The sequence below is a fragment of the Hippopotamus amphibius genome, chromosome 11, assembly GCF_030028045.1.
Source record: "Hippopotamus amphibius kiboko isolate mHipAmp2 chromosome 11, mHipAmp2.hap2, whole genome shotgun sequence".
NCBI classification, from domain to species: Eukaryota; Metazoa; Chordata; class Mammalia; order Artiodactyla; family Hippopotamidae; genus Hippopotamus; species Hippopotamus amphibius.
In genome coordinates, this window is record NC_080196.1 from 41613269 (window position 1) to 41626456 (window position 13188).

Genomic DNA, 13188 nt, shown 5'->3' on the forward strand with positions numbered 1-13188 from the left:
TCTTCCGTCTTGGGTGGGGCAGAGTCATGCAGGAGGTTACAGGCTGAAGGGCTTGAACTCCACCACTGGACCATCCCCCCAAAGCGCCGCCTTTTTAAAGTTCTGAAGACACTCCACGCCCCAGTTCTCTTTCTCCAAAGCTGCAGGTGCAATAATAATATTGGTATCTACCATTCACTCAACACTTTATGCAGACTAGGAACTACGCTGGGCGCTGAAACATACACCTAATTGGTAAAAACACCTGTGAAACACAGATTTGACTACCTGTGTTTCACAGATAAGGGTAAGGATAAGAACACTGAGGTATGTGAAGGTGGAGTCGATGGAGCTGGGGCTCGAAGCTGGATCTGCTGACTCAGGAGCTGAGCCCCGTGTGCTGCCCTGCACTGCCTTCCAGGAGTAGCCTGGCCAACCCACACGCAACTCCATCTGTGCTGGGATCGCAGCTGCTGGGGCCCCAGAGCCGTCCTCTTCCTCCTCGCCCCATGGTGAAGAGCTGAGCTGGGCCACAGCTCCTTCACAGCAGCCTTCCCTACCTCCGGGGGATCTAATGACGACGACAACAACAACAAAAAATCATGAGCCACAAGACACAGGCAAAGCAGCCTTCAGGCATGGGTCAGAGCAGGTGGCAGGCAACCGTTAACTAATGCCCGGTTCTAGGGAAGTCTGCCAAAGCCCTGTGTTTAAGGCCAACCTGTGGGGGCAACACTCCTGAAGTCTCTCTTTAGATAGAGGTATCCACAAAAACCAAGTATACCGTGACTCAGAAACAACATTGAAGGGTTACACATAAAGGGCCCTGCTAATGTTTACTATGCAAGCAAAGCTTGATCTTCTGAATTCTTTCCAGTAAGACCTCAATTGCCTTTAGTTTTTTCAAATTTAAAATGTAACACTGCTTCTGGTGGTTGGCCACACTATGGCCTGGGCCAGGACACCTAGACCTCGAACAGTCCCTGCGGTTCCTTGTATCCACCTGCAATCTCTACCCGCAAAGGAAATATCAGCTTATGAAGCTCCTCTCATTAAGACGCCAGGAGACCCCCAATGTATTAGCCCAAACAGCCAACTTGAATTAAGCTGGGCTGTGCCTCGGTGATTTCGTGTTTCTTTTCCAGGAGGAAATGGTGGAGCCCATAACACTGCCTGGCACTGCTGCATGCCAACAGGGCCTGGATATCCTGTGAAGAATTGCCCAGCGACCTCTTGGGGTGGAGGATATGCTCAGGGTGGGGCCTTAAAGAAGGGGTAATTCATTAGACTGGTAAAGCTGTCTCCCAGCCCATTGGAAGGGTTCTGAGATACTCCCTTGCTATCAAATCAAATACTCACTTCTCAGTCTCATGTTCAAGGTCCTCTCACTGTCTGGTCCCAATTTCACTTTCTACCCTAATTTCTTACTCTCCCTGTACAAACTCTACAATCTATAAAAACCAAATGACCTAAGCTTTCCCAGCTCCACGCCCTTGCTCATGCCTTTCTCTCCACTTCAGTGCCCTTTCTTCATCCCATGGCTTCAATCTGGTTCTAACCAAAACACTTGGTTCTTTAATTCCAGGTCCAATGCCGCTTCTCTGTGATCTCTCCTGAAGCCCCTTTCCGCCCTCATGTACCCTTCATCTCTGTCCATCCCACCCCCAATGATGTTTTTCTCTATCGACCTCTCCTGCCATTTCAGAGAATATTGCATTTATCCTACTCTTAAGCTGCCTCTTCCTCCACTGGACTATAAATTCGTAAAACTGTTTTGAAAAACAAAGGTAGAGCACACATTCCTACAAACACCTACTCTCCTGTATGTAATCTCCTGGGCCCAGGCGCTCTTGAATGCAAAATGATTTTCCTTAAGTGGCCTGGCATCTAGCACAGGCTCACCAAATCCCAGTTCACTAAACAGTGAAGACCTTCTACGGCACAGGATCTTCCTGCCCCTGACTAAACAAGAGTCCTAAACCTCATCTTATCTGGAGATGAGTGCTAAAGGAACTGGCCCCGCCCTGTTCCCACATTGGGCATGGGATTAGCTTTGGTTTACATAACTTTTGCAGCTGCAACCCGGATGGGCTGGGTAGGGCATTTAGTCTAAGAAGTGTTCAAATGGACATGCCAGCTGCAGTGGTCCCTCCTCTTCGAGAGCTAAATTCATCTCTTGAAAATGTTCTGGGGAGACAGATTCAGTCCGCTTCAAAGTCAGCTTCCTCCCAGCAAGAAGCCTGCAAGTGTAGTACTTGAACATTCCCTGCATGTTTACCAATCTTTGAGAAACACATTCTTGTGCCCAGGAAGACGTCACAGGTTACTGAAAAATATTCGGGCACATATTTCTAACTATTCTATAACAATGGCTATGAAAGGAACCTGGGCCTCAGACTCCAAATGTTTTCTCCTCACTAATCTCTCTCTGTTTCCTGAACCACCTAGTCCTCTGCCCCACCAACCCGGGAATGTGGGATGGGCAGAACACTTCTGCTGGGAGAGCATTTGGTCTTCCAGGGAAACACAGTAAGAATAACTACGAGCAGCAGGAATCAGAAAATCCCCCTTCTGATCCCCTTCCAACAGCTTCTCCCAAAGCCCCCTCCTCCCCAACTCCAGATCTTCCCTCTTCCTCCTGAAGACCCATAAGAAGTACTCTAGCTCTTCTGAAGCATCTTCAGGGTGCGCCTGGCTCCTTACTGGGGCTGATGGGATCCAAATATTTCCAAACAGCATGTCATTTCTAGGAACCGCCTCTCCCTCAGTCCTGCTCGGCTGGGCCTCCACCCTTCACATTAACCATGAGTGGACCTGTCCTCTGCCACGCAGGCAGGAAGACCCCTGGCCTGCCTCCTTCCCAGCTGTCAGAAATACTCTGGTCGAAGTACAAGGGAAGCAGGGCAGCACTGGCCCACATCCTGGCCTGGCGTCGGCACCCAGGGGAGCACGGGGGGCTCGGCCAGCCCGGCTCTCTGTGACGTCACGCGGCCTTACCTCATCCCACTCGGAGGCAAAGGAGGGCGACTTCTCCAGCCTCTTCTTCCCGATGCTGCAGTTGGACAGGGACTCACTCCGGCTTCCCATCGTGGCGTCCTCCGTGGGTGAGCAGGTCAGGAGATCAGAGTCAGACTTGGACAAGCTGCGGCTGAGTTTGAGCTCAGCTTTGGGTCTGCTGGTGGGAGGGGCTCGGCTCCTGGCCCCGCTCCGGTCACCTTCTTCCTCGGCCCCCCCAGGGTGTGGAGATGCCGCGCGCGTCGAAGTGTTGGAGTGCGTCTGGCTGTGGGCGGAGGGCAGGTTGGCTGGGTAGCCCGCTCTCTTACTCTGGTCCAGCATGCGGGGTGGGGAGGCTCCAGCCATTCGCGCGCCCGTCTCCTCCAGCTGCATGCCGGCCTCGGGGTGGGCGCCCTGCGCGGGGGACCCTTCTCGATGGCTCTGGTCAGGGGCTGGGAGCAGCTGGAAAGGGTCCTGTCCCGCCTCACACACTGGGGAGGAACCGTGGAGGAGACCTGAGAACTGCTCCGGGACCTGCCCGTCCTGCCCCTCCACAGAGTCCTGGCTCCGGCTGCCGCTGCTCCGCCTGTGGTCTTGGAGTGGACGGAGAGACAGAGAAATAACAAAATGAAACACGGCAAAAACCAACAAAGTTCCAATACAGCGAGCGCACGGCCGAGCAGAGGAATTCCAGAGCAGAGGGAAAGAGAGAGAAGCTGGATGGGCTGCAGAGAGGGCAGAGGGAGAGGAGAGAGGAAGGCAGAAAACAGTTTCGTATTGTTCTTAATGTCCAATTTGTACCCAAAGTCAGAGCATTTATGAAATTCCAAACAGGGGCCTGATGAATGCTCTCTGGCAGCCTTCCTTGTTGTTAGATTTCTGTTAACATTAACGACCAGACCTTGCTATATAAGGCGACAAGAGGTGCGCGCTCCATCCTACAGAAGGGACACAAGTGAGGAGAGAGTAAAAGTGTGTGTGTGAGGGGCGGGGGGGGGGGGGGGGGGGAGGGGAGCGCGTGAGCGTGGCGAGCAAGCACAGCAAGCGAGACTCACTCCTGGAACATCTGACACGTTTCCATAAAGGCCAGCGTGTTATTTAGAGCCACCCGCCAACCACCCCCCCAACCCCGCCCCCTTCCTCTGGCAGCAGCAACAGAGGGAAAAAAATGGAAGTCATGATCCACAACCTGCAACTTCTGGAATTCCTTAACTGAAAGTGCAAAACAAACCAGCAGAGAAATAACTGCTTCCTTCCTCAGAGGGGGGTGATTCAGAGTTCCACGCCTCATCCTTCCTTCCTCAGGGAGCACAGACTTTACTATTTTTTTCTTTTTTCTTTTCTTTTCTTTTTTTTATTTTAAGAATGTGCACATCTCACTCCTTCCAAAGCCTCCCAGCTGCTCCTATTTGTTTAAGTTTAACCTTAGTTGATCCACTGAAATCAAAAATGGTCTGGTTTGTCAAAGCCAAGTGACATGTGCAGTTCTCCTGAGCCGGCCCTAATATCCTAGAAACCTGACACTCCTAGCTCGTGAGGCCAACTACTACTGTACACTCCCCCCGAGGTATCAAATACCTCTGCCCTGAGGCAGCATAAATAACTGACCAAATCAGAGTCCAACAGCAGTACCACACTGGGACACCCAAGGGGCTCCCCCTGCATGAACTCAGACCCATTTGAGATTTTAACCCACATAAGCAGGGCAGATGACGACCCTGTGTCCACTACTAGCTCACATTCCACTTTACTTTCTTTGTAAGTGGACTCTACAGGACATACAGCAAATGATTCCCTAGTCTGCCTGAAGCTCCCCAAACTGTTCATGAGATCGGAGAATCTTGGAACCCAAAGGGTCAAGTTCAGCTATTTTTACAGATGAGAAATCTAAGGCCCTCCGGTCTTCAGTGTGTCCGGAGTGGTGGGGGAGAAGGCTCTAACCTAGGCATCTGAGCACCTGGCTCTCTCACTGTGTGGCCTTGGCAGTGATCTCATCTTGCTGTGCTTCAGTATCTAAAATAAGGAGGTTGGCTACGTGGTCCTTCAAAATCCTTTTTATGTTCTGATAGTGAGGAGAAGCCAAGTCTCCACTGTACTGTGAAGGCACACTTCCGCCTCGGGCGCTGCAGCACCCTGTCTGGGTGCCTCTCCGGGGACTGCCTGCAGAGCACCCTCCCTTCCTCATCAAGGCCTGCAGCCCCAAGGCAGTCAGGTGAAAAGGGGCACACTTCATAACCAGGACGCTTCACTGCCCAAGCACGATGCCAGGGCCCCACGACGCTGGCTCTCCCAGGTCAGAGCTTTAGGAAGGACCCCAACAACCAGCTCTCTGAATGAGCCCGTCGCCCTGAGGTCTGAGCAGGGATATGGTTCCATGCACCCCACCCTCTCAAGAAGAATGGTTCGGTCTCCACAGTTGGCTCAGCTTCTGGCAAGTCTGCAGGGGCTGCAGAGGGGCAGCCAAGGAGCTCCACTTTATGGCTCTGATTACTTATCCACAGGAGCCCAGAAGTATGAACTTTGGCATCTCCTTCCTCTACACTTGACTGCTTCAGGACTTTCACACCCGAACTCACACACCCCACACTCCAAAGGTCAAGTCCAGAGCACTGAACAAGCACTGAACAGCCTGAATCATGTCTCTAGGGAAGAAGAAGTGCTGTGTACATGAGAGTTCAGCACAGCTTCACTTAAGCCCCAGGAAGCCCTGACTTCTGGGCTATGAACACCACGTATGACAACTGACAGTGTGCACCAAGCTGCCCTATGGGGCCACATGACCATCTAATGGTGGTTCGGGCCAATGGGACTTCCTAGGAGAGGTTGATGGCGACAGTCAACCAGGACTAGCGAACCAAAATCTGCCACCTCCAGGACCATATTCTAATGGCTGACTTCCTCCAGATTCTTCCCTAAGGTGCAGTGTCCCTCTGACGGCATCTGAATGTGAAAGGGGGTGCTGGTAACAGGAGCACAGGCTTCTCTTCCTTTGCACCAGCTTCTAGCTCCTTATTTAACTTTTTTTTTTGAGGAGATTGAGGAGTCCAACAACAAAAGAAAAACCCCAGTCCAGAACTGGGAGCCAGCCAGGCTCTCACTGCCTGGGTGGACCTCGGAACCCAGGCCACAAGGAGTGTTCTGACGGCTGCTGGAGGCGCCAACAATGAAGGCCCTGTGCAAGCACCACGCACTCGTGCCCCATCAATGGAGAAAGAGAGACAGATGCCAAGAGCTCAGTACCAGACAGATGCTGGAAGAAGGAAGTGGGCAGAAAGAAGGAATGGAAACTGATGGAAGGAGGAAATATGTGAAGAGTAAGCATTTCTGAGGGTCATAATCCCGTGAGAGAAACCACAATCTACCAGCGTAGACGAAATCATGGAAAGGGATTCTTATAATGATACAACTTACCCAGGCAATTTCCTAGGAAAAGACACCTTGGTATTTGAAAAGACTGTCAAGATCTAAGAACCTTAGGATTTCAACAAGCTGGCGTTCTCTTTCTCATGAAAAACTACATCCAAGGCTAAGCCAGATTTCCTGGCAAATCAATGAGTAGGACAAGATCTACTCAATGGTCCCTTCCTCCTGTAAAGTCAGGATAATATTAGGTCTCCTAGGGACAAGGTGCTAACAATATAATGTACTGATCAAAAGCCAGATCTTCCCTCCTCCCCCAAAAGGCAGATCTTGAGCAAATTACTTAAATTCTCTGTGCCTTGTATCCTCATCTGTAATTCTGGGATCTTAATAGTACTTACTTCATAAGATTGTTATGAGAATTAAATTATAGGTGTGAAGCATTTAGAACCACGCCTGGCACATGCCAGCTCTCAATACATGTTAACAACTGTTACTATTCTCCGCACAGGATCCATAATGACACACTGTGCTCACAGATGAGACCAACTACTTCTCTGTTCCTCACAGGTTTGTCACAAGGATCGTCAGAGACAGTGTAGGTGACAAGTAGAAACATCCACTGCCTTCATCATCCTCATAACTCTCGACAGCAGAAGAAGGGGACGGGAGGTAATACAGTGAGGAGGCTGAAGTGAGAAACCGAGACAGGCCCCAGAACTGTCACTGTGACCGTCCATTCCATCAGTACGCATGTGCAAAACGTCTTCAGGGGACACCCAAAGATATAAAGACAAAGACACGGACTCTGCTCCATGAGCTTACCAGCTATTGGAAGAGACCAGCATATAAAGAGATGTCTAGAATTCAAGGCAAAAATTAATAGATGCTTTAAGAAAAGTATAAGCCAAATGCACAATACAGTGAGCAGCAAGGAGAGTGTGATGACTCTGAACCAGGAGGTTTCTCAGAAGAGGTAGATTTTGAGCTGGGCACTGAAGGAGAAGGAAGGCCTTGACAGGCTCAAAGAGAAGTAGAAATACATTGGAAACATCAGAGACAGGAACCTTGTGCCCAGGGGTTCGTGGACTCGCAGGCTCACAGAAGAGAACCCTCAGGCCCGAGGCCTTCCTTCGATGGAGAAACACTGTGCTCCCACCCTGGGAACTCCATAGCTTTTCCAACCCTCCTCCCACACTGCCCCCAGCACTCCTCACAACCTGCCCTTCTAGGAGAGAAACAGAGGGAACAGGCCATGAGGAGGGCTGTGTCCTTACCCTTCCCATACATCAAGGCCAGCTGCCCCACTGAATAGTCGGACATTCCAGCATACTAATTCGCAGTCCCTTCAACTTTCCATTTTTATTCATTCTGGGTGTGCATTTTCCTTTTACCCTGTGAGCTGCTGAAGCAAGGGGTCTGCTAAGCTGCATTTTAATTACTATGATGATCCATGGGGATCTCAAGGGCTTTTGAATAATAACATTTTAACATCTGCACATTTTCAGTCACCTCTGCCCCTTTAAATGAGGGCTGAAAAATGCAGCGCATGTGAGGACTTGCTACGTTAAATCAATTCTCAGGCTCAGAGGAGAAGGCTGGGGTACTCCCGTTTCCCAGGCTGTTCTGCTTTCTTTGTTCTCTTATGATTGGAACCTTCCAAATGCTTAGTCACTGTGGTGATCCTCAGAAACTGTGTGTGTCCAGGGAACTCCCAAGTCCATGGCTGCTTCTGGAGGGTCACCGTGCTTTCCTCAGAAAGAAGGCACTGGGCAGGTTATGCAGACGTTTGCTGAAGATCGTGATCTGATAAGACAAGTAGACTGACAGTTCATTCTGGTCCACGACAACCAGAGAAACAGAACAAGAGCTGGACTGGGATTCAAGAGGCCCAAGTTGGAGCCTCAGCCCTGTGACTGTTTCTCCCTGGGTTTCTTTCAAAACAGGAACAGCTGGGATGCATTCTCTGGGGCTTTGAGATTTAGTATGGTTTGAATCTGTGATTAGACTTAAGTTCCCTTCCAGCTCTGTGACATTAAAACATGAATAGTAGCAGGGCTTCGGGGAAAATGATTTAACCTCATGTTTAAACAGGCTTTGGATTCGGCGACGCGAGGGCTTAAGGGCCAGCTCTAACACCTAACTTTTTCTTCCTCATCTATTAAACTGGGATAAAAATAGCCTCTACTCGGAAGATTTGTCTTGAGATATTCAGTGACCTAATCAGTGTAAATGAACTCTGCACGCGGCTGGCCCATAAGCATTCTGTTCATGGAAGCTGCCGTCATTATCATTTTTCATTTACAACCATTTCCAAACGGCTCTTCACGCTAACACTGCACAGAGTCTGGTTTCCTTTCTCCCGACTCTACGAGGGAGACAGGTTTTTTTAAGTGGCCCTATGAACCAGGCAGAATAAAACTCAAATGCTGGGGAAGGTCCAGCTGTCTTGTAAGCTTGGTTCAGGGCGGTGTGTAACAGCACAGCAGAGAATGCTCAGGTCGGGAACCACCTCCACCCACAGCAGTGCCCACAGGCACAGCCCAGCTTTGGGACTCAGGACTGTTCTACCTGGACTTGGGCCTGATGAACTGACATCTTCCCTATTTCCCTACACTATCCCTGAAGAGTCTGTTCACTGCCTGTTGTTGGACCCCTGGCCCCTCCGGCTCCCCTAGTCAATATCAGCAGCTCTGTCTGGGTCCCTTTCCAACTGGCCATGATATTTAACTGTGCCTGATTTAACAGCGCACTTGCCATCTCTGTTTCCCTTGATCTTCTGCCAGTTCCAACACTGGGTATTCACAACCATTTGCTTTCTCTTCTCCAGTTGCTGGAAAGTTGAGCCTTGCTGCATACTCAAGAAACAACTGACTGAGTCCTCTACCAATGTATTTAACTCAGCTGTCTTCCAATAGCTACCAAGTATTACGTACTAGTTCTTCTGTGCCACACACTGTGCTAAGCATGTTCTTTTTCAATATTCACAACAACCACTGGGGAAGAAATTGTATCCCTACTTCACCTGTAGAAACTGAGGCTTAAAGAGGTTAAATGGCTTCCTCAAGGGCGCCAGCCAAGAAATGGTAGAGCGGGAATTCAAATGCAAGCCTGCCTACCAGCTCAGCTGTCCTTTTATTCACCTCTTGAAAACTGTGATCTCGCCATAAGATCAATTCCTTGCCTCTTCCACTCTTTTCTCATTGCCATCTTTCCCGTGGCACCTATACTGTTGGAGGATAATTGCACCAATTTCCTGAGAAGATTGAGATCAAACCTCCTTAACTATTTTCAACATCATGTCAAAATCTGGGGATAATTTCATCTCTTCCCAATTGCCTCAGAGAAGTATCTCCCCATCTAGGATTTACCAATGGCCATCTAACTGCCCAATTCTTTTTCTAGTCTTTATCCTTCTAGCTCTTTCTGTAACATTTGACACTGTTCACCAGTTGTCCCCAGTATGCACTCTCCTTCTTCCTTGGCCATGAGATTTTTTTTTTAGATTGGCTCACAGCCACCTAGAATAAAGACTACGTTGCTCATCTTTGTGGCTAGGTGTAGCAACATGACCAAGCTCTGGCCAATGGATTTTATAAGTGAGAGTGGTATGTGCAAACTTCTGAGAACAGTCTTTAAAGTGCTCTTCTTCTCCCCTTTCTTCTTGCCTGTGCTGACAGCTTAAACTTGAATAGTCATCTTGAACTATGAGATGGCAGAAGGAGACCGGGTCCTTGACCATCACAAACTGCCGTACTAGTCTTGGACTCCTTACGTGCAGACTTTTACCTTGTTTAAATCACAGTTATTTGGGGGATTTTGGAAGTTCCACCTTGGCTTCTAAGACACTGCATTATCCTGGTTATCTTCCCATGTTTTCCCTCTGTGCCTCCTAAATGTAAGTTCTACTCTCTTGACCCCTTCAATCTCTCTAGTCTTTCCCTCAGCAATTGATTTTCTCCTATGTTATCCATCACCTCAATGTGGATGATTCATGAATCTGTATTTCTAATCATTACATCTCTCTTGAACATCAGACCGACATTTCCAAGTGTTTATGGAGTATTTTTAGCTGGATATTCTGGTACTCGAAACACCTCAAACTTAACATATCCAAAATTGAACTTAATGTATATTTCCTCAAATGGGCCCCTCCTTCAGTCCCCTATTTCTGTTAGTTGCACAATATTGCCCCAATTAACCAGGCTCAAAACCTCAGAATCATCTTCAATACCCTCTCCTCCTCATTCATCCATATTTGGCTGTAAGATCCTGTTATACTACCTCTCCAAAACCTCTGCTGTCCATATTCTCCTTCCCGTCACTTCCCATTGCCCCCTTGTTTGGGCTCTAACTTCCTTCAAGAGATTCCCTAAAGTCTCTTGACTTCGGGATACTCTCCCAACTGCAATCTAAGGTTCTACAGTTATACGTACAGTCAGCCCTCCATATCCATGGGTTCTGCATCTGTAGATTCAACCAATCACAGACCGAAAATATTCAGAGAAAAACCAAAAAATTCCAGAAAGTTCCAAAAAGCAAAACTTGAATTTACCATGTGCCGGCAGCTACTTACATAGCATTTACATTGTAATGCGTATTGGAAGTAATTTAGAGGTGATTTAAAGTATCCGGGAGGATACATGTAGGTTATACACAAAAAGTGTCACTTTATATAAGGAACTTGAGCATCTGAGGATTTTGGTATCTGTGGGGGGAGCGTATCCTGGAACAAATCCCCTGAGCATACCAAGTGACGACTGTACTTAAAGTGTGGCTTCTATCCTGTCACGTCATTCAAAAAGCTTCAACAATACTTCACTGTCTTTGGAATAAAGACTGTCATCTGAGATGCAACATTCTTCGACCAGTCCTTTGTTCCAGCCAAACTGGATTATTTACCATCCTCCAAACATTCTCTTTATCGTCTCCCGTCATCTTACTGTTATTTATGCCACTCCCTCTGCCTGGAAGGCCCTCTCCTTCCTCCTTATTTCTGCCAGTCAAGTAGAATTCTCTATTTTTGGATTCAACTCAAATGCACTTCCTTCATAAAGCCATCCCTGATCTCTCACACTGACATTATTCATCCCTCTTTGAACTCCGAAATTTCTTTCATACCACTTTACGTGAATTTAACATATTCTGCCCTTTTATGATTGTTTTACATATGTTTCATGTATACATATGTATATAAATGGTTGTCAATACATTTGGTGGAAGAAAATATAGACACATAGCTTACAAAGCTCTAAGCTGTTCCATAATGGAAAGAAAAGTAAGCTATTCCAACTCAGAAATGTAAACTGATAAGAACAAGACAGTTATACAGTAGGACTCCTCTAATGCAAGCGCTGAGAGCAGAGGAAGCTGCTGAGGATGAGGCTTAATTGTTAAACTCTCTCATTTACATTTTTTGCCGTTGGGAAAAGCACCCAAATTTACTCCTTGGAAATCTACCAAGAACAGCTAGCCTGGACTTCCAGGTAAAGACGGTGGACCAAATACAGGTACTTATTTAAAGCTTCTTGCCAAAGTCTTACTGAACTAATATCAATAGTAAAAGTGGGCCTTCTACTAAAGGGTGTGCAAATGAAAGCACACCTGAGAAAACTCGGTCCCAAGCTGCCAAAGGGAAAAGCCAAAACTCACACTGTAGAATTCCCCAAAAGCTCAGGAACTGGCAGCACTTTAGATGTGGGAGTAGAGGGAGAAGCTAAAATAACATTTTCCTCCCCTCCAAGAATATTAAGCTCTTCATGCTTGTGCACAAACTTCACACAGACCTAATGTACAGCTCTCAGGAATATTGACTTAATTGCATCTTAAAACCTCAGAAGTGTGGCTGCATGCCAAACAGTCCACATGTATCACTGTCTTCAGATAATCATGCATCACTGTCCTAAGCTAAGTAACCACTTCTCCTGGACCTAAGCACTATTAGTGGATGCTGCAAAAAAGCACCACAGAGAACAATGACTTTTAGAGCTCCTGGCTACAACCTGGGAAGTTGTCCACTGTTTCTCTGAGCAGTAGAGAAACAATGTCCAGTGTGCAAAGAGTTAAACACTATAGAGAAATAAGTGAGTGTGCTACACGAAACAGGAAGCATTGCTCTGTTATGCTAGTCCTGCGTAAAGATATCAGAAGACTTTTTCTGCACTGGAAACAACTGAAATAACAGAGGAATATCTAGTTGGATAAAACTGTCATAAAACCAGCTGGGCCTAGTGCCTTTGGGTGGAGGGGTGGTGGGCTTTCCACTTCATGGATCTATTAAAGTTTTCTCCTCCTGTCAGTTTTTGTCATTTATACAGACACAAATGGCATTTCTGGGTGGGAAAATTCTTCACTGTGAAAGTCTGTCCTGCATGGTTTAAGATGCTTAGCATTCCTGATCACTGGGCACTAAATGTCAGTACTCAACTAGTCATTGTGATGGACCAATAACTCACCCAGACAATTCACCCCGGGAGGATGGAAGCTACTTCTAACTAACCAAATAAAATTTATTCTTATAAATTCTCTATTAATTTTTAAAATCCCTGAATTTATGGTTATACATATTTCTTATATTATTCCTACATGTTGTATTTCCCTTTTGTTGATCAAAAATGTTGAGATATTTTAAAAAACAGACAAGTTTTCATTGTAATATTCAAGTCTATTGCTTATTTGTGTTTTCATTCTTTCTGCTTTCCTTTCTTTCTTTCTGTGTTTAACCGAGGTATTCATACCATACATAAAGTAGGTGATGTGTACTATCTGCTTTTATTTTTATTAATTCCTCTCTGATACTTTCTTTTGGTTAAATTTTAGTCTTTCTTGTTTTTTAATAAATGAATTTAAGGATAA

The 13188-nt window shown here is 47.1% G+C and overlaps 1 protein-coding gene across 9 annotated transcripts in view; it reads right to left on the bottom strand.

Annotated features, from left to right (window-relative positions):
• ANKS1A (ankyrin repeat and sterile alpha motif domain containing 1A) overlaps window positions 1-13188 on the bottom strand; it is a 174451-nt gene that overhangs the window by 64770 nt on the left and 96493 nt on the right. For all 9 annotated transcript variants that reach the window (XM_057700261.1, XM_057700263.1, XM_057700269.1 and 6 more), the window contains one exon: window positions 2977-3566. In XM_057700261.1, the coding sequence (XP_057556244.1) occupies window positions 2977-3566 (590 nt within the window). The remainder of the gene's footprint in view (window positions 1-2976; window positions 3567-13188) is intronic.